The following is a 19,593-nucleotide window of genomic DNA, read 5'->3' on the forward strand; positions in this document are numbered from 1 at the left end:
CATTTTGCCTGGCATGCTAACGATTCTGCCAGCTCTCTCTCTCTCTCTCTCTCTACCTATATGAATAACAGTTTGACTCAGCTCCATATATAAGTTTCATGGGTTCAGAGGATGGCACCCTTTCAGACATTGGAAAAAAAGTAACCAGGTTTCAGATAAATTCAACATGATTTTTAGATGTGGGGTGTCTCTGTTAATCAGCTCAGGTCATATGAAAGCATCACCAGCTCTCTTCTTTATTGTGAGGCCCTGAGCTGACCAATAAAGGCCTTAATGTCTAGAATTTGTCAAAAATCTGTTACTCTTCTTCCAATATCTGATGAGATAGGTTCGTCCTACATGCCCATGAAACAAGTCATATGGAACTGAATCAAACTGTTATTAATATATATATATATATATATAACAGCTACCAAATGTGTTGAGTGCCACTTTCTTTTGTTTGAACACAATATCTATGTGTGTGTATATATATATATATATATATATATATATATAACAATTGCAGTGTGGAAGGTGTTTATAAGCCATGTAAGAAACACAAAAAACCGATAGATTCACTGTAGCATGGAATTTTGTCAATGAACAGGTCGTGGTCTCAAAGCAATGAAAATATTTTGGCAAATTAAATTTAAATGTTGAGTGAATCTAACGGTTTTTGTGTGTTTCTTAAATGGCTTATAAACACCTTCCACGCTGCAATTGTTTTCGTTCTAGCACACGGTCTCAGATCAGGTCACTTGCTATGCAAGTACATCTCCGTACTATATATATATATATATATATATGTATAAAGTGAGGTTACTCTCTCTCTGGCTGCTCCAAGTTTCATCTTAGTACAATAATAATAATAATCACCTAATTGACATTCAGAAAATTTTCGTCTTCTTGGTAAATTCAATTGTTAGATTTGCAACCATTGTTACTATAGTATAATAGTGGTCTTCCATATTTTCACCAATTCCAATCTGATCCTAAATTGGAAACATTTATTGTTGTTGTTGCTGTTGTTTGAACCTGGACATCTGAAACTACTTCAGTACTGGACCCTGTTCGGTTGGTTATTACTGATCAACGCTGTGTTATCTCCAACAAAATTCAGTTGGAAACAGAGACAGTTGATCTCGTTGCATCCTGGATCACAGCTGCAGTCACACTTGCAGTTTCCAAACTGGAGAAAGAAAAAGTCAGAGATAGAATGGTGAATAAGAACACTGTGTAACGATTTTATTTATTAGGTTGTCCCAAAAGTTCGTAAACACTTGTGAAAATTGAATTTGTACTTGCCAAGTACTAACAAAAATTATTCCTCAAAATAAAGACCATTATTTTCCAAGACTTTCTACGAACTTTTGGGACAACCTTATATTTATTTATTAATTTTTTTTTTTTTTTTGGGGGGGGGTCTTTGGTCAGTGAGCGTTATTTCCTATTTGCTTCTATCTAGAAATCAAAGGAAATCACTAAAGGGGATTGGGCTGTTACAACCCTGTGCTGGTTCCACATGAAAGGCACCTGTGCCAGCACCACACAAAGTGCACCTGTGTTGGCACCAGATAATAGAATCCGTGCCAGAACTACATAACAGCGCTCATCCAGGTGCCATGTAAAATGCTTGGCTTTAGGAAGGGCATCAAGCCTTAGAGACCAAGCCAAGTCAGACTGGAACGTGGTGCAGCTCTCTGGCTTGCCATCATGGACAACAGATGTTAAAGGATGATGATGAGGGTGAGAAAATCAGACAGGGAAAGACAGGATAAAGCAAGTTACATGATGTTAATAATAATAATAATAATAATAATAAACCAGTTGAATTACTTACACCACATGTGTTACCAGAACCTGCACCAGCACAACATTGGCATAGAATTATATCGACACAGTCCATTTGCTGAAAAGTGGAAAGAAGATAGATATATATATATGTATATAGATAGATAAGACCATATACACGCATGCACACTTCACAAACACACATATGGAGACACACATCTATACATAACAGACAGACGTACATAGTCACACAAATCCATACACATAGACACACTCAAGCATGCACACTCTCTCTCTATCCGAAGTCGACTCTCGGTCACTCGTTGGATCAGTGTCCTCCAGTCAGTTCTATCCTGGGCCGCTTCTTTCAGATTGGCTATGTCCATTCCAGTATCACTCTTGATGGTGTCAAGCCAGCGGGTTCTTGGTCGGCCTCTTCCTCTCTTGCCACTGACCATTCCGAGCATGATGTCCTCCTCCAGGGATTTTCTCCGCATAATATGACCGAAATATGCCAATCTATGCTTGGTGATCCTAGCTTCTAGATACAAAGTGATATTTACAATACTGATATCTAGTTGTATCAACATCTCACAGAGAAAAAGAGGATTCTGCAAATCATCTGAAATTGGAAATAGGTTAATAGAGGTAATATTTATCCCCACTTAACCCTTTCGTTACCAACCCAGCTGAAACCGGCTCTGGCTTTAAGTACAAATGTCTTGTTTTCATAAGTTTTGAATTAAAATCTTCCCCAAACCTTAGTCACAATTTATGTTCCTAACACTAGCTGAATGATAACTAAGTTATTTTACTTAATTCTTTGTTATATTTAAAGTAATTGAAAGAAACACAGAGCATCTCAACAGAAATATGGTAACAAAAGGGTTAAACATGGAGGCTCAGTTAAAACAAACTATACTGTGGTAGATATCATGAGAGAGACTGTCACATTGCTTCTTGGTGTAAAATGCACTCTTGTTTCTACAGCTGGTGGGGAGATAAATCTCTGCCATCTCCAGCACCAAGATCATCATATCATGTGATTTCGACCTTGTTTGGTCTCATCAGAGATGGATACTCGACTGCTAGAGATAGCAGTGACTCATCTTTCCACCAGTAATATATAGAAAATCAGTGCCAGTGAGTTTCTTGAAAGGTATATATATATTAATGATAGAGACAGTATTAATACCAAGAGATAATATTTCCCCCCCACTTAAATATGGATGTTTTCTTAGAACAATATGAGTGCATTTTGCACCAAAAACCAATATGAGAGTTTCTCTCATGGCATCTACTGCAGTATAGTTTGTTCTAACAGAACATCCATGTTTAAGTTGGGATAAATATTACCTCCTGAGAGTAACACTCTCTCTGTTGCTATTATATTTTAATATACAGGGATTTTTCGACTTGCGCAAGTAATTGGGGGATGCGCAATTCGAAATTCGCGCAAGTCGAGTATCAAATATTGTTATCAATTACTCAAACACAATATTTTTACTTTATGTATATTTGAAATGATGGATAGATAACAAGATAACAGACAAGGCAATGCAACCATGGATAATAAATATCTTTACAACAAGCGCAAGTCGAGAATACAACTCGCGCAACCTGAACACTCGGTACAAAAGTTGGCTCGCACAAGTTGGGGAATCCCTGTATATTTAACAGGGTTAGTAGAGAGAAAAAGAGTTATCTTACCTTCCTTTGGGGACAGCAGGCATCTAAGCATTTTTCCACACTCGGCACAGAACAAGTGCACTTCTCTGAGATAGCCAGGCAGCACTTGATACAATTGTTGTCAGGCTTGGACCCACAGATAGTACACTCAGAACAGACACCTCGCTTCTGTTTAGAAAAAGTGAAAGGTCAGAGTTTAGAGAAAGTAAGGAAACAAAAGTACTCACTCCCCTTTCTTTTTCAATAGGGGTATCCAGGTATCTACTCTACAGCAAGACACCTATCTCTGTGCCTATGTACCTTTAATCCTCGAACTACCCCAAAGCCACACCCCTCACAGCTATGTAGACACCTAAAACAATCAAGAAAAGCATGGTAGATGTCAGCAAGTCATACTCGATATATTTCTTTATTGCCCACAAGGGGCTAAACATAGAGAGGACGAACAAGGACAGATAAAGGGATTAAGTCGATTACATCGACCCCAGTGCGAAACTGGTACTTTTATTTATCGACCCCAAAAGGATGAAAGGCAAAGTCAACCTCGGCGGAATTTGAACTCAGAACGTAATGACAGACAAAATACCTATTTCTTTATTACCCACAAGGGGCTAAACAAGGACAGACATAGGTATTAAGTCAGTTACATCGACCCCAGTGCGTAACTGGTACTTAATTTATCGACCCCAAAAGGATGAAAGGCAAAGTCGACCTCGGCGGAATTTGAACTCAGAATGTAACAGCAGATGAAATATGGCTACACATTTCACCCGGCGTGCTAACGTTTCTGGCAGCTCGCCGCCTTAAGTCATACTCAATAGGTACAGGCATGACAGTGTGGTAAGAAGCTTGCTTTCCAACTACATGGTTCTGGTTTCAATCCCACCGTGTGGCATCTTAAGTAACTGTCTTCTACTATAGCCTCAGGCTGACTGATCAAAGCCTTGTGAGTGGGTTTGGTAGACAGAAACTGAAAGAAGCCTGTTATATAGGAGCACTCTGTCGGTTACGAGGATGAGGGTCCCAGTTGATCCGATCAATGAAACTGCCTGCTCGTGAAATTAATGTTCAAGTGGTTGAGCATTCCACAGACATGTGTACCCTTAACGTAGTTCGCAAGGAGATTCAGCATGATACAGAGTGTGACAAGACTGGCCCTTTTTTGAAATACAGGTACTGCTCCTTTTTTGCCAGCTGAGTGGACTGGAGCAATGTGAAATAAAGTGTCTTGCTCAAGGACACAACATGTCGCCAAGAATTGAACTCACAATCTTACGATTGTGAGCCAAATATCTCAACCACTAAGCCACGCATCTTCACACACACACACATATCATCATCATTGCTTAATGTCAACCTTCCATACTAGCATGGGTGGTACAGTTTCACAAAAGCTAGCCAATCAGAAGCTTGCACCAGACATCTGTGACTGTTTTGGCAGGATTTTTACAGCTGGATGCCTTTCCTGACACCAACCACTCAGCAGAGTGGACTGTATGTATGCATGTATGTATATATGTATGTATGTATGCATGTATGTATGTCTGTATGTATGTCTGTATGTATGTATGTATGTATGCATGCATGCATGTATGTATGTATGCATGCATGCATGCCTGTATGTATGTATGTGTGTGTGTGTGTGTGCGTGCGTGCGTAACCAGCCCATTTATGAATACCCCTCATTCATTGGACAATAAACCTTGCTTGTGAAGACCCATGGAGGCAAGTAAAATTAAAATCAAAATTGCTGACGTGGCTGACAACAGTACCGCCTGATTGGCATTCATGCCAGTGGAATGTTAAAAGCGCATCCGAATGTGGGGTGTAACCGGCCCATTTACGAATACCCCTCATTCATTGGACAATGATCTTTGATTGCGAAAACCTATTGAGGCAAGTGTAAACAAATCAAAATCGCTGACATGGCCAGTGATAGTACCACCTTATTGGCACTTGTGCCAGTGGAATGCTAAAAGAAGCATATCCGAGCATGATCGTTGCCAGAGCCACGGATTGGCTCCTGTGCTGGCGACACGTCAAAAGCACCATTCAAGCATGATTGTTGCCAGCATCACCTTACCGACAGGTGCCGGTGGCACATGAAAAACAACATTCGAGCATGGTCGTTGCCAGTGCCACCAGACTGGCTCCTGTGCAGGTAGCATAAAAAAACACCTCTTGAGCGTGAGCATGGTCATTGCCAGAACTGCCTGACTGGCCCTCGTGCCGGTGGCATGTAAAAAGCACCCACTACACCCTCGGAGTGGTTGGCATTAGGAAGAGCATCCAGCTGTAGAAACTATGCCAGACCAAACTGAGCCTGGTGCAGCCTCTGGTTCACCAGTCCTCAGTCAAACCGTCCAACCCATGCCAGCATGGAAAGCAGACATTAAACGATAATGATGATGATGATGATATCTAGAGATTAAATTTAATTTTGTCTCACCGTAAGACATTGCTGAATAATGGTGAATATGATGATAACCAAGAGGTAGATACCAATAGCAATGGACAGGATGGATGCTGGGTGGTAAATGAGTGTGACTGGTGTTGGCTGTGGAGTCGACATAATAGGCACCATCTGGAAAATTCCAAAAAGAATTAAAATATTTAGCAAATGTGAAGTAAATAATGGCGGTGCCCCAGCATGGCCACAGCTCGTGAGCTGAAACTAGATAAAATAAAAAAAAAAATTTTTTAAATAAATATAATTTTATTGATTCAGAAAATAAAAACATTTAACAACAACAACAATAATAATAACTGCTTGTCAGTTGCTTGAACCTTAACCAGTTGAGCATGTCCCTTAGTGGCTGATGATATGTGCATCTCTGATCACGAACAGAAGTAGTTGGGGAGCATCATAGCCGTATGTTGAGAGGAATTCTTTGGGGTTTCAATAACTCAGCCCCAGAAACATAGGCATTTCGTTCATCATCCTTCAACAACCCTCATTCAGGGACTTTTTGAGTGGGATGGGCTACTTGACCTGAAGAAAATTCTGAGTCTCACCTGCAAAGTCATGCATTGTTTATCTCAGTATGAGATCACCATGTCACGCACATATGGTTGTGATGCATGTGCCTGGTGCACTCTTATCAAATGAGAGGTCATGATGGGTATATTGGACTTTGTATACTTGTACCCCAGTGTCGCTCTGATGGCATACACTGCTCTCTCATCTAATAATAATAATAACAATAATCCTTCCCACTATAGGCACAAGACCTGCAATTTTGGAGAAGAGGCTAGTTGGTTATCTTTATCTTTTATCTTTTACTTGGAGCACCGCCTTTAGTCAAGCAAATCTACCCTGAGACTTATTCTTTGTAAGCCCAGTACTTATTCTATCGGTCACTTTTTGCCGAACCGCTAAGTGACGGGGACACAAACACACCAGCATCGGTTGTCAAACACAGACATACACATATATACGACAGGCTTCTTTTAGTTTCCGTCTACCAAATCCACTCACAAGGCTTTGGTCGGCCCGAGGCTATAGCAGAAGACACTTGCCTAAGGTGCCATGCAGTGGGACTGAACCCAGAACCATGTGGTTGGTAAGCAAGCTACTTACCACACAGCCACTCCTGCGCCTATTGACTTTAATAATATAATGCATCTAATAATAATAATAATAATAATAATTGATTCTTGTGTATGCATATACATGCAAAGATGTATGTACATTTAAGTGTAGGTATATGTATGTATATGTGTGTCTATTTATATTTATAACTTAACCTTATGTACTTTCTAAAATCTCTGATGAAGCCTAGAGAAACACCCAAGTACCTCAATTTCATTTACTAATTACTTCAGTCTACTAGAGAGATGAAGGTAGAATGAGGTATTTTACCTCTTGGCCGAATCAACTGTAAGATATTTTCACAATTTCTATTCATCATCATCATCGTTTAACGTTGATATTTTAATAATTACTGGTATCTTTATATATTATATATGTAAAGCATAATATGTTATACATGTATGTATATTGTTGTAATTGGCCTTTTATTAAATAAATAAATAAATACCACCTATTGATCCAAGGCGATGGGTTCAATCCTCAAGATTTACTTGGGCTGATAGCAGGGCCACCTCGAAAGCATTATTGGCCCCTGGACAAAATATGCTCAAGAGCCGCTCTAAGAACAATCACAGCATACACAGATTTGCATTAGGGCCCTAGAACCATGGGGCCCAAGGCCAAGTTTACAGTGTGTCTATGCATCCAGACGGCACTGGCTGATAACTACATCTCTACTGAACGCGATAACAGCTTTTCGATATAATAATGAAATTATTGTATACAGTGCTCAGGTGCACCACAACTTGTCAGACAGTGCATGTAAAGTACATGCAGTAATGTACAAATGTCTGGAAAGCGAACAGCATATGAGTCAGATACATGCTTGTGTGTGTATGGAGGGGAGAAAATCAAGTGTAGTGTTGGCGAATCTCAGGAAGCATGGAAGTTTTGAAGGATGCAGTGCTCCGACAACTAACAAATGATGCCGGCAGTTTGTTCCATGCTTCAGCAACTCTCAGCGTGAAAAAATGTTTCCTAAAGTCATGGGAGCTGTGCTGTTTTCTGACTTTGTAAATATGTCCTCAGGTGTTAGACGGGTGGAGTTCGAAAAGGTGCTCAGAGTTATTGTTTGTAAGATGGTTGATAATTTTATGGGTGTCTCCATATATCAGTAATGACCGGACACTGAACAAGATCCTGTACAACGGTTTCGTCTCAGTTGGAAGAAGAAACGAAGGATCTTAAGTATCCTAGTACATGGCAAGTACTTTAGTTTAACGACCTAGCAGGATTCGAACTCAGAACATAAAGACACATAGTTAAATATAACATTTAGCCGGTTTTTGCGGAGAAGGGAGTGTGTATAATAGTCGTCGATTACATCAGCCCCGGTATTTAAGAGAACTTTATCAACACCGTAGAGGGATAACAGGTGTTATCGATCTCAGTATGATTCGAACTCAAAAAATAAAGTGACGCGAAAAAACAAAAATTAAAGTTTCACAACTTCGTCTTACCATAGTACCAAAGAAAACATCTTCGCTGTCCTCTGTCCAAAACATTTACAAGAATTACATCGTCTATTAAGAATTTTGTGAGAGGGATGACTTAACAATGAACAACAGGGGCCATCACAATGAACAACAATGTTCAAAGTTGATCCATCAATGTTCAAAATTTGTTCTTAGAAACAATGTTTGATCACGTGACTAAGTTCTGGTTTCTAACGACTGGAAACGTCACGAATTTCTGTATTTTAAAAACATTCTAAAAAAGACTTTTCTCCCATATTTTTCTCATCAAAAAATTAAAAGAAAATTTTTCCTTTTCGAATTATCTTCTTATATGTTCCCAATGAATTAAAAAAAAAAATTTCTCCTTTTATAAACTTATTTACTTCCTTTATGTTTATTTTCGTCATCGATTTCGTACTTCCGGTTTACTCCGAAGAACCACAAGGCTTTTTGCTGTGTATTTACTTTCGTTTGTTGATTAATCACTAATTACTAAATAATTACCAATTATTTTGAAATTTACAATTAATTTAATTCCATAAGAGTATCATAGATCGATTCATTGTCGAAACAAAAACAAGGAAAAACAACAACAAAGTGAATGTTGTTTATTTCACTGTGAAATAATAAATAACAATTAAAAGAGAAGAGACAAAAAAAATGGCTTTGGAAACAAGGGAATATTGCGGAGTTCTTCGGAAAATCAGAGAAAGCAGCGATAAAGAAGCGATTCTTGTGAAGAAGAAAAAGAAAAAAGTCCTCGATGAAGACACTTATATCGAAGTGAGTTTAACATTCTTGTCACCTTTTCTGTAAAATTGTTTTCGTTTGAGCACCGTTCTCTGTGTATTGTCTTAGTTAATTACTGCTCTAATAGAGCCATGACCAAAACGCCTGTTTCTCCACAGAACTTTTGGTATATCCTGTATTCTACGGCTTTTAGTCCAGTAAATTTGAATAAATTTACGCACCAATAAGTACACCAAGGAGTGCTTATCCAACGTGTCATCCTTCCTCCTTTCTAAGACAGTTGGTGACAGATGTGGATCCTAGTTCTCAGCTACAACCGCCGAAAATCTTTTTTTTTCCTTCGTGTAATTGTTATTGATTAACTCCAAGTCAGCAGTGTTTCAGTAGACCTGTGATCAGTGGCGTTCCAACCATGATCATTCCATCTTTTATTTCAGATATCTAAATTGTGTCCTCTAAGATGGCAGGGTGGGAGATTTGGGTACTATTTCTAGCAGATTCAAGACCACATTGATACTCGTTTATACTGGTTGCATGGTTACATTAGCTCTATGATCAAAGACTTCTGGTCAGAACGAGTTTGTGTGTATATACACACACACACACACACACACACACATATATATATATATATATATATATACATATACATATATATAAATATATATATATATATATATATATATTATATATATATATATATATATATAATATATATATACATATACATATATATACATATACATACATACATATATATATATATATATAATATATATATATATATATATATATATACACATATATATTCCAAATTGAGGAGTGGAACAAATAAAATATACGCTACATGTGTTTCTGAAGCTTGTGATTCAATTGATTTGCATTAAGCTCTACTCATGTAGCTAATCACCAAGCCAAGACAACCTTAATGAAATTAACATTGATAGCATGGGCCTTAGTTTCTCCTTTAACTCCAACCTTAAAACTTCCTTGATATCAACTTAGATCTACAAAACGGCTCCTTCCATCCCCAACAACAAACCAGGTGAGAACCTAAATTATGTAAACTTCTTATCTTATCACTCCCTCTCTGTCCTTAAATCTGTTGTTAATGGCATGTCCTATAGAATTTCGTCTCTATCTGTTAATAAAGAAATACTGGTGCTGGTGTCACATAAAAGGCACTGGTGCTAGTGTCACATAAGAAATACCCAGTACACTTTATGGAGTGGATGGCGCTAGGAAGGGCATCCAGCTGTTGAAACCAAGCCAAGACAGACAATGGAACTTGGTGTAGCTCTTGGCCTTGCCAAGTTCCTTGCAAGCCAGCCAATCCATGCCAGTATGGAAAACGGATGTTAAATGTTGACGACGATGATGATGATGACAGTATGTAGATGACTGCATACATCTCTTTTACGCTTTTGTTTCAGGACTTATTCTTTGTAAGCCTAGCACTTATTTTATTGGTCTCTTTGCCAAACCGCTAAGTTACGGAGATGTAAACACACCAGCATCAGTTGTCGAGCGATGTTGGTGTGTGGGGACAAATACAAACACATAAACTCACACATATATACATACATATACATATATACGACGGGCTTCTTTCAGTTTCCGTCTACCAAATCCACTCACAAGGCTTTGGTCAGCCCGAGGCTATAGTAGAAGATGCTTGCCCAAGGTGTCACACAGTGGGACTGAACCTGGAACCATGTGGTTGGTAAGCAAGCTACTTACCACACAGTCACTCCTGTATATACAGATGTGTGTATATATATATATATATATATATATATAATATATATATATATACATCTGTATATATATATTTTATATAATATATATTATTATTATTTTACACACGTATATATCTTTCTGAAGAATTTTCTAATATTTCTTTCCTGGTATTAATAATATATATTATCATATAAAATATATATAATCGCTCGTATTAAATACATAAATACTTTAATAGTATTAATACTTTGATACAATAGAGCATTCAATATAAATTCAGTATGTAATATTCTCATTAAATATATTTAACTAAAGATTTACATACATCTGTATATATATATATATATATATATATAAAATCTTTTTTGTTGTTGTTTCATTTTCAGGGTTTACAGAAGATTATTCAGCGTGATTTTTTCCCTGATCTTCCAAAGTGGAAGGCTCAGGCAGAATACTTTGAAGCAGTAGAAAACAATGATCTTGTCAAGCTACGGGAAATCCAGATGAAATATGGTCTGCGGCGCCCAGAAACGGGCTCTTCATCCGTCTGTAAGTTTGCTCCCTTCCTCTTACAGTTTTCACTCTTTTACTCTTTTTACTTGTTTCAGTCATTTGACTGTGGCCATGCGGGAGCATCGCCTTTAGTCGAGCAAATCGACCCCAGGACTTATTCTTTGTAAGCCTAGTACTTATCCCATCGGTCTCTTTTGCCGAACCGCTAAATTACGGGGACGTAAACACACCAGCATCAGTTGTCAAGCAATGTTGGGGAGGCAAACACAGAAACACAAACATATACACATACATACACACACACAGAGTTTCTTTCAGTTTCCGTCTACCAAATCCACTCACAAGGCTTTGGTCAGCCCAAGGCTATAGTAGAAGACACTTGCCCAAGGTGCCTTGCAGTGGGACTGAACCCAGAACTATGTGATTCGTAAGCAAATATGGAAATATGCTGTGCTTGAGAAGACTTGGCAAGCTCAAGTGAGATCATAACCTTGTGGCCTATGCCAGGGGTGTAACCAGCCCACTTATGCATACCTTTCCTTCATTGGACACTAAACTCTGCTTGCGAAGACCTGTTGAGGCAAAACTCCTGATACATTTAACTCTTGTTTTATTAATTCTTAACAGACAACACTCCAGACACATTTGAAACCCCTGAAGGTAGAGAAAATAAAGGATCTCCAACAGAGAGTTCATCACTTAAAGAAAAACAAGACAATACTTCAGAGAAAAACGAGGAATCAGGTATGGCCAGCTTTCCTATCTTGTTCATATTTTATTTGTTATTTTTTTTTTAATATATATGTTTTCTGTTCGCTACTTTCAAAGGTCGCTTTTCCATTATTTGAATTGGGACCTTGAGCCAGTAAATCTTTCATTAGCTGATTGCACAACCGTGGACACCACCCCTACAGCTGCATTGCAGTGACCCTCTTGATAGTGCTTGGTGATCCTGACCTTTGATCTTTTAGGATTCCTCTGCTCAGCATCAACATAAGAAGTACCGTTGGCTCAGTTGAGCTCTTCCGCTATCTCTTCACAATCCATCATGCCGCAGTCCCATAACTTCACTGTGTCCCTGTCAGGGTGGCTGAACAGGTGCTACACCTTGTTAAAGGGCAGCCTATTTTCAAAATATCTGCATACCCAGTATGGTTAGCTCTCTTTGAATTAACCAAACATTGAGCCATAAATCCATATGCCTCATACTTTGTATATATACATATGGTTACTACCAAATCCACTCACAAGGCTTTGGTCGGCCCGAGGCTATAGCAGAAGACACTTGCCCAAGGTGCCACGCAGTGGGACTGAACCCGGAACCATGCGGTTCGTTAGCAAGCTACTTACCATACGGCCACTCCTACGTCTATATACACATTTATCCATGTATATCCGAATTATCTTGGATGTCTTTTGATTTATAGATAGAATGTAATATGTTTTTTTTTTTTTTGTTTTTTGCAGAGAGACTTCAACTCGATACGCTGGATAACTATTTGTCGAAACATACCAGTGAAGACAACGCATCTTTTGCGGAAATTCTCAAGGAAACTCAACGTAAACACAAAGAAAAACACTCGTGGCTATACGAACAAGAAGAAAGACAAAACATTGTAAGGCAATAGTTTCAAGTGTATAGTTTTTAACCCTTCAGCATTCAGATGATTCTGTCAACTATAATGCTTTTTCATTCACATTGTTTTAAGTCCTGGGGTCGATTTGCTCGACTAAAGGCAGTGCTCCAGCAAGGCCACAGTCAAGTGACTGAAACAAGTAGAAGAGTATATATATATATATATATTATATATATATATATATATATATATATATATACATACCTATTTCTTTACTACCCACAACGGGTTAACACAGAGAGGACAAACAAGGACAGACACACGGATTAAGTCGATTCAATCGACCCCAAAAGGATGAAAGGCAAAGTCGACCACGGCGGAATTTGAACTCAGAACGTAATCATCATCATCATCATCATCATCATTTAACGTCCGCTTTCCATGCTAGCATGGGTTGGACGGTTCAACTGGGGTCTGGGGAGCCCGAAAGCTGCACCAGTCCAGTCAGATCTGGCAGTGTTTCTACAGCTGGATGCCCTTCCTAACGCCAACCACTCCGAGAGTGTAGTGGGTGATTTTATGTGCCACCGACACAGGTGCCAGACGAGGTTGGCAACGGCCATGCTCGGATGGTGTTTTTTATGTGCCACCGACACAGGTGCCAGACGAGGCTGGCAGACGGCCACGCTCGGATGGTGTTTTTATGTGCCACCGACACAGGTGCCAGATGAGGCTGGCAAACGGCCACGATCGGATGGTGTTTGTTACGTGCCCACAGCACGGAGGCCAGTCGATGCGGTACTGGCTACGGCCACGTTCGGATGGTTTTCTTGTGTGCCACGTGCCACCGGCACTGGTACCACAAAGATACAAATTCCATTGATGTTCATCTATTTTGATTTGTTTTGATTTTCACTTGCCTCAACAGGTCTTCACAAGTGTCACAAGAAGGAAGGTATGCACAGGTGGACTGACTACGTCCCAGGTAGGGGCCACAGGTTATGGCCTGACTAGTCTTGCCGGGTCTTCGGATGGTGTTTTTATGTGCCACCGACACAGGTGCCAGATGAGGCTGGCGAACGGCCACGATCGGATGGTGTTTGTTACGTGCCCACAGCACGGAGAGCAGACGAAATACGGCTACGCATTTCACCCAGCGTGCTAATGTTTCTGCCAGCTCATCGGCATTATATATATATGGATGTATGTATGTATGGATGGATGGATGGTGTGGGTCTGTCAGTGTCTGTGTGTATGTATATATGTATCTGTTTGTCTTTCTTTAGTCAGATGTAGAGAGGGCCGTTATGTATTATCTTAGCAAATGTGTTTGTCTTCACTGTTACATTTGTTTTCTATTTTGTCAGGAACAAGAAGAGAAGTTGGCATTACCAAGTATTGAGAAACAAGCTATCCAAGAGAAACCACCTCCTGCTTTGCACTCCTGGCAGTACAGTGCCAAGAACAGCCTTATGTATGTTCCAGACGGTATGTTAATTTTACTTCCTCTCAATTAGTTATCAAAATCAAATTCAATGACTGGCATCCATGCTAGCGGGGTGCAAAGAGCACCATACGAGCTTGATCGTTACCAGCATCGCCTTACTGGCACCTGTGCCGGTGGCATGTGTAAAAAGATTTGAGTGAGGTCGTTGCCAGTACCTCCTGACTGGCCCCCGTGCCAGTGGCATGTAAAAGCACCCACTACACTCTCGGAGTGGTTGGCATTAGGAAGGGCATCCAGCTGTAAAAATCTGCCAGATCAGATTGGAGCCTGGTGCAGCCATCTAATTCGCCAGCCCTCAGTCAAATCGTCCAACCCATGCTAGCATGGAAAGCGGGCGTTAAACAATGATGATGATGATGATGATGATGTTTAATCACTCATCTTCAATCAAGCTATTCCTGCCATGACCAACTCTGATTTTTTGTATATTAGGAACTTCATTTTATCAATGTATCCTTATTTTTTTATTTGAGAAAACAATTGTGGTGTGATTTGGCTGCTGTTCTTAGCAGATCAAGCTACTACATAAATGCTCCCACATTGGTTCATTCTATTTGGTTGTTATTTATCTTGAACTTTTTTTCACTACCAATGAACCTAAAACAGTCTCTGATTCTATGATATTAACCTTCCTGATTTTATGATACCAACCTTCCTGGTTCCATTATGTCAATCTTCCTGGCCTTCCTCTGCTTCTATAATTCAAAATCTTGCCTTTTTATTCCTTTCATTGCTAAATTTCTAGAAATATACATTGGGTTGTCAAATCCATTTTTGGAAATAGTCAAGAATTTTGAGGAATTTACCAAAATGATTACTAATATTTTTTTATTCTTAAGCTGGTACTTGGAACAACATATAAAAAGAGCATATGGCGTAGTGGTTAAGAACCCTAACTCTAACCCCAAGATTTCGCATTCGATTCCAAGCAGTGACCTGAACAACGACGACGACGAAAAATACCTTAGGAATGACAACCCAGGTTCGAAATATCCCCAAGACACCTGAAGAAGGCTGGAGGGTATATCAGCCAAAACGTTGTGTTTACAACAAACAAGATGAAGACAAATATCCGTTGAATGTAAATAATGTAAACAATGAACATATAAAAGGGTTATTACATAAAATTACACTGAAAGGTTTTAATCACTATATATACAGGCATTCCATAACTTACTCCTTACTCCTACCCTCACCTACCTTCATTACCTGAAGTATTGAGTTGTTATTGTTATCTTACCTCTTCTGTTATTGCAGGTTCAGAATTAACCTCTGAAGAAAAGATCGAGAAGTCAATAAAAAAGAGAGATATAATCCACAATAACACACGGTTTAATCTGAACCCTTTCAACTCTGAAAAAAATAAGGAGATTCTACAGCAGGTAGCATCTGAAAAGGCCCACGCCAATTTGGGGAAAATCGGTCATGACGGGAAGGAAGTGCATACTGGATTCTCACCGATGATCAATGGATATGGTTTTGTGAAGACCCCGTCACCAGTTCCTGGGATGGGAAATGAGTCACCTTTGATGACATGGGGTGAAATTGAAGGTACACCGTTCCGGTTAGATGGCACTGACAATACACCATTGCCCAAAACACCTGGTCCGACATTTAAGGTAGGTCATGTAATTAACAGATCTAATCAACTTTCTAACTTTGTGCTTGTCTGATAATTACGTTAATGAGTAATTTCTATCTTCACATACATGTTTATGTATGTGTATATATGCATACATTATTCTAAAAATAAATAATCATGTTATTGAAATCTCAAAGCTACATGTTGTGGAAGGATTCTGACCACCCCCATGTGACAAAAAGTGGACTGACACATAGCTATAAAAAAAAAGACTGTCAGCAGTTCACTGTGAACCACTGACATAGAGCGTTTAACCTTGTGTAACAGTAATAGTTGTACATTGTGTAAATATTGGGTTGTTGGGAAAGTTTGTGCTGATTTTTCAAGAAAAGAAAAAGGTCAATAAATACTTGCCATAACATTTTTAATCAACCAAATATGAACCATTTTGTTGCACAATGCGTCTCCATCTTTCCTTTAACTTGAAAATACCCTCTTCCTAGAATTGAGGCGGTTTCATGGCAAAGAATTCATCAAGGTATCTTTTTACGTCATCCAAGGAATTGAAATTTTTACCATTAAGACTATTCTGCAGAGACCTTAATAAGTGGAAATCTGAAGGAGCAATATCTGGTGAATATGGGGGGGGGGGTAACACATCCCAGCCGAGCTGCAGCAATTTTTGTCTGGTTCCCAAAGCATCAAGTGCTAAAAATGAACTTTCTTATCTTCCATTTTAAAGGGTTACAGAATTAACCCAGGTTATAGGAACATAAACCTTCTTCCACGAAAAGATAGCTTAAACTGTGCTCTAAATGGACATGTAGTCAAATGCTATTTTATGAACTCAACCATGTTCTAAAATAAGTCGAAAGGTAAGCCACTATAAATCGGCATGAACTTTCCGGACAACCTAATATTTGGTAGAGTAAACTGAATGCCAACAGGTTAAATGTGTGTTTATGCAAAACTTTACATGTTTATATCAATTCGTTGTTTTAGATACCTGAATTACCTAAACGGGACCGAATTGCTCTGGAACTGGCAGAAAGGGCAAGTAAGGCCCACAGAGTGAGAAAGCAGGATGCTCTACGAAGGGTCACACAGCGTTTATCCAGGTAAACTTAACTCACATTTTGACATTTCATCATATTTGAATGGCATTGATGTGTGTCCGTGTATCAGTGTTCATCATTGTCATTTTAACATCCATTTTTCCATGCTTGCATGAATGAGGCAGAGTTCATTAACCCTTTTGTTACCATATTTATGTTGAGATGCTCTGTGTTTCTTTCAATTAATTTTAAATATAACAAAGTATGTAGTAAATATATATGAGTCGCTTTAGTAGACGGAAATTGAAAGAAGTCCATTATATATAGACTAGCAGTATCGCCCGGCGTTGCTCGGATTTGTAAGGGAAATAACTATATAAGCATTTTTAGAGAGTTACTTCCCTTATAGATGCCAATTCAGGCTTTCTTAGCCATTTCTGTTTTGGTGTCTTCAAGCCATGAAGTCGTTGTTCTAAAAGAACGCTGGTCTTCTTGACAGCGCTTTACGACGTTGATTTCCTTACACTCCCTTCCCCACAGCTTCACGAGGGAGGGAAGAAGGGGGAGAAGCAAACAGGTGCAGGTGTGACCATGGACGCCAACTCCGCCGCCATCGACACACGAAAAATTATGCATTAAAATGGAATAAAAAATGATGTTAAATTATTTTTAAAATCGTAGACTCATCGTAGACGCGCGCTAATACTCAGACGGGCTCGATATGAATCACGACTATAAGATACCCAAATTTGGTTAAACTGCACCGCAAAATGTGGGAGTAGTTAGGAATCTAAATCGAAGGGGACAGACACTCACACAACTACAGTTTTATATATATAGATATATGTGCGTGTGTGTTGTACGCATGTAAATATTATTTTGTGTTACAGTACAGTTCTATCGTTACATATGTGCTGTAATTTAAATACTTGGAAAAAATTTAATCATTCCCATGTCTACTTTCAGAATAATACTATCCTAGGTTACGTAAGCTGCGGATCTTTGATACAGCTTCGCGTATAGACATTTGATTAGAACAAATTTGTCATCAGTACGATCTATTAGGTGATCTATTTCTAGCATATGGCTGGCCACATAGGGGTTTTAGCTCTTAAAATATATACTAGCAGTATCGCCCGTATTTGTTTCTGTTTGCTGTGTATTTTTTTTTTTGAGTAGTGGTTTAAGGTACACTTGCAAAGAGAAAGTAGGCAAAATTATGGTAATAGCAGGAGTGAAGCAGTTGAAATTAGAGAGGCAAATCGTAAAATATTTACTTTTCTCGAATTTTTGCTTTATTGGGGGTCAAATTGAAAAAACTTTATATGCCATGACCCAATCGAATATACTTGTAAAAATCATAAGTAAATTCCAATTGAAGAAATTCTATATTGTAGAATTGTATTAAAAAGGAACATGGGAACAGGCAGAGAAAATCTGCCTTTTATCATAAGAGATATGTATGTATGTATTTTCTTATTTTGTATTTTCTGCAGTCCATCGTCCTTGTCACCATGCTTTGGTATGAGTGGCACCGATAAACTAAACAACATGTCTCCAGCGGCACAGCGACTCGCTAACTCCAGTCTACGCATCAAGACTAATACCGACAAGGCGTTGAGGGCCAGCTACAGCCCCAGTCCGTTACGCAGGCACAAGTCTCCTTTCTTCAGTCCTGACATGAAAAGCCCAGGTAGCAGTTCCTTCAGGAGTACTGGCAGCCAATCGAGCACTCCCGGTCATGTCCAAGATGTTGACCAGTATCACCGACAAGTCAAGACACCAAGTGGTTCAGAGAAACGTAGTGTTGGTCATGGTGTTGCAGACTCTCCGTCGTTGACTGACAACTTGCTAAATCTTCCGGGAAGAATGTCAGCTTCAGACTTTTTCTGAGATGTGCGACAAGTTACAGTGATCAAAGAATTGGGGGAAAAAAAGTGGTTTTTTGTAAATATATATTTTGAAAATTGAAAAAATAAAAATAAAAATGCTTATTTTTTAATATTGCTTTGTTTTTTTTTAATGTAATTTTTTTGCTGAAAAAGATTTTTTTTTTAATAATATTTGCAAAATTGTTTTCCTCTTAGTGAATTTTAATTCAGTAAACCTATTGACTAAAGGTATTTTAGTTGGGACCATCTGGTCTTTTATTTCAGAATGGGGCATTTGAACATATAATTTATATATATATAGGCACAGGAATGGCTATGTGGTAAGTAGCTTGCTTACCAACTACTACTAAATTGGTCCCACATATGGCTTGACCCTAGAAAGACCCTCTTCCTCCTGTGCATTCTTCACATTTAATAACTTTTCATAATCACACTTCCATCCCTCTTTGTATTCAGAATCATTAAG

The 19,593-nt window shown here is 38.8% G+C and overlaps 2 protein-coding genes across 3 annotated transcripts; one reads left to right on the forward strand and one right to left on the reverse strand.

The window, feature by feature from the left end:
• Nucleotides 1-1,005: 1,005 nt before the first annotated feature.
• Nucleotides 1,006-8,713, reverse strand: LOC115224561. Of its 2 annotated transcripts, none has more exons than XM_029795485.2 (5): nucleotides 8,515-8,713; nucleotides 5,912-6,046; nucleotides 3,484-3,630; nucleotides 1,823-1,891; nucleotides 1,006-1,171 (listed from the first exon to the last, which is right to left on the reverse strand). In XM_029795485.2, the coding sequence occupies exons 1-5, from the start codon at nucleotides 8,557-8,559 to the stop codon at nucleotides 1,037-1,039; spliced, it is 531 nt and encodes a 176-aa protein (XP_029651345.1). In that variant the 5' UTR covers nucleotides 8,560-8,713; the 3' UTR covers nucleotides 1,006-1,036. The 2 variants fall into 2 exon arrangements, with proteins under 2 accessions (XP_029651345.1, XP_036369368.1); XM_036513475.1 differs by lacking the exon at nucleotides 8,515-8,713 and adding an exon at nucleotides 8,260-8,361 and having other exon boundaries at nucleotides 5,912-6,049.
• Nucleotides 8,714-8,925: 212 nt separating this feature from the next.
• LOC115224521 (splicing factor ESS-2 homolog) lies at nucleotides 8,926-19,211 on the forward strand. Its single transcript, XM_029795430.2, has 8 exons — nucleotides 8,926-9,294; nucleotides 11,388-11,550; nucleotides 12,142-12,258; nucleotides 12,982-13,130; nucleotides 14,459-14,579; nucleotides 15,856-16,217; nucleotides 17,183-17,298; nucleotides 18,732-19,211. The coding sequence occupies exons 1-8, from the start codon at nucleotides 9,172-9,174 to the stop codon at nucleotides 19,126-19,128; spliced, it is 1,548 nt and encodes a 515-aa protein (XP_029651290.1). The 5' UTR covers nucleotides 8,926-9,171; the 3' UTR covers nucleotides 19,129-19,211.
• The last annotated feature ends 382 nt before the right edge of the window (nucleotides 19,212-19,593 follow it).

This window comes from Octopus sinensis, linkage group LG25 (genome assembly GCF_006345805.1).
Source record: "Octopus sinensis linkage group LG25, ASM634580v1, whole genome shotgun sequence".
Classification (NCBI taxonomy): domain Eukaryota; kingdom Metazoa; phylum Mollusca; class Cephalopoda; order Octopoda; family Octopodidae; genus Octopus; species Octopus sinensis.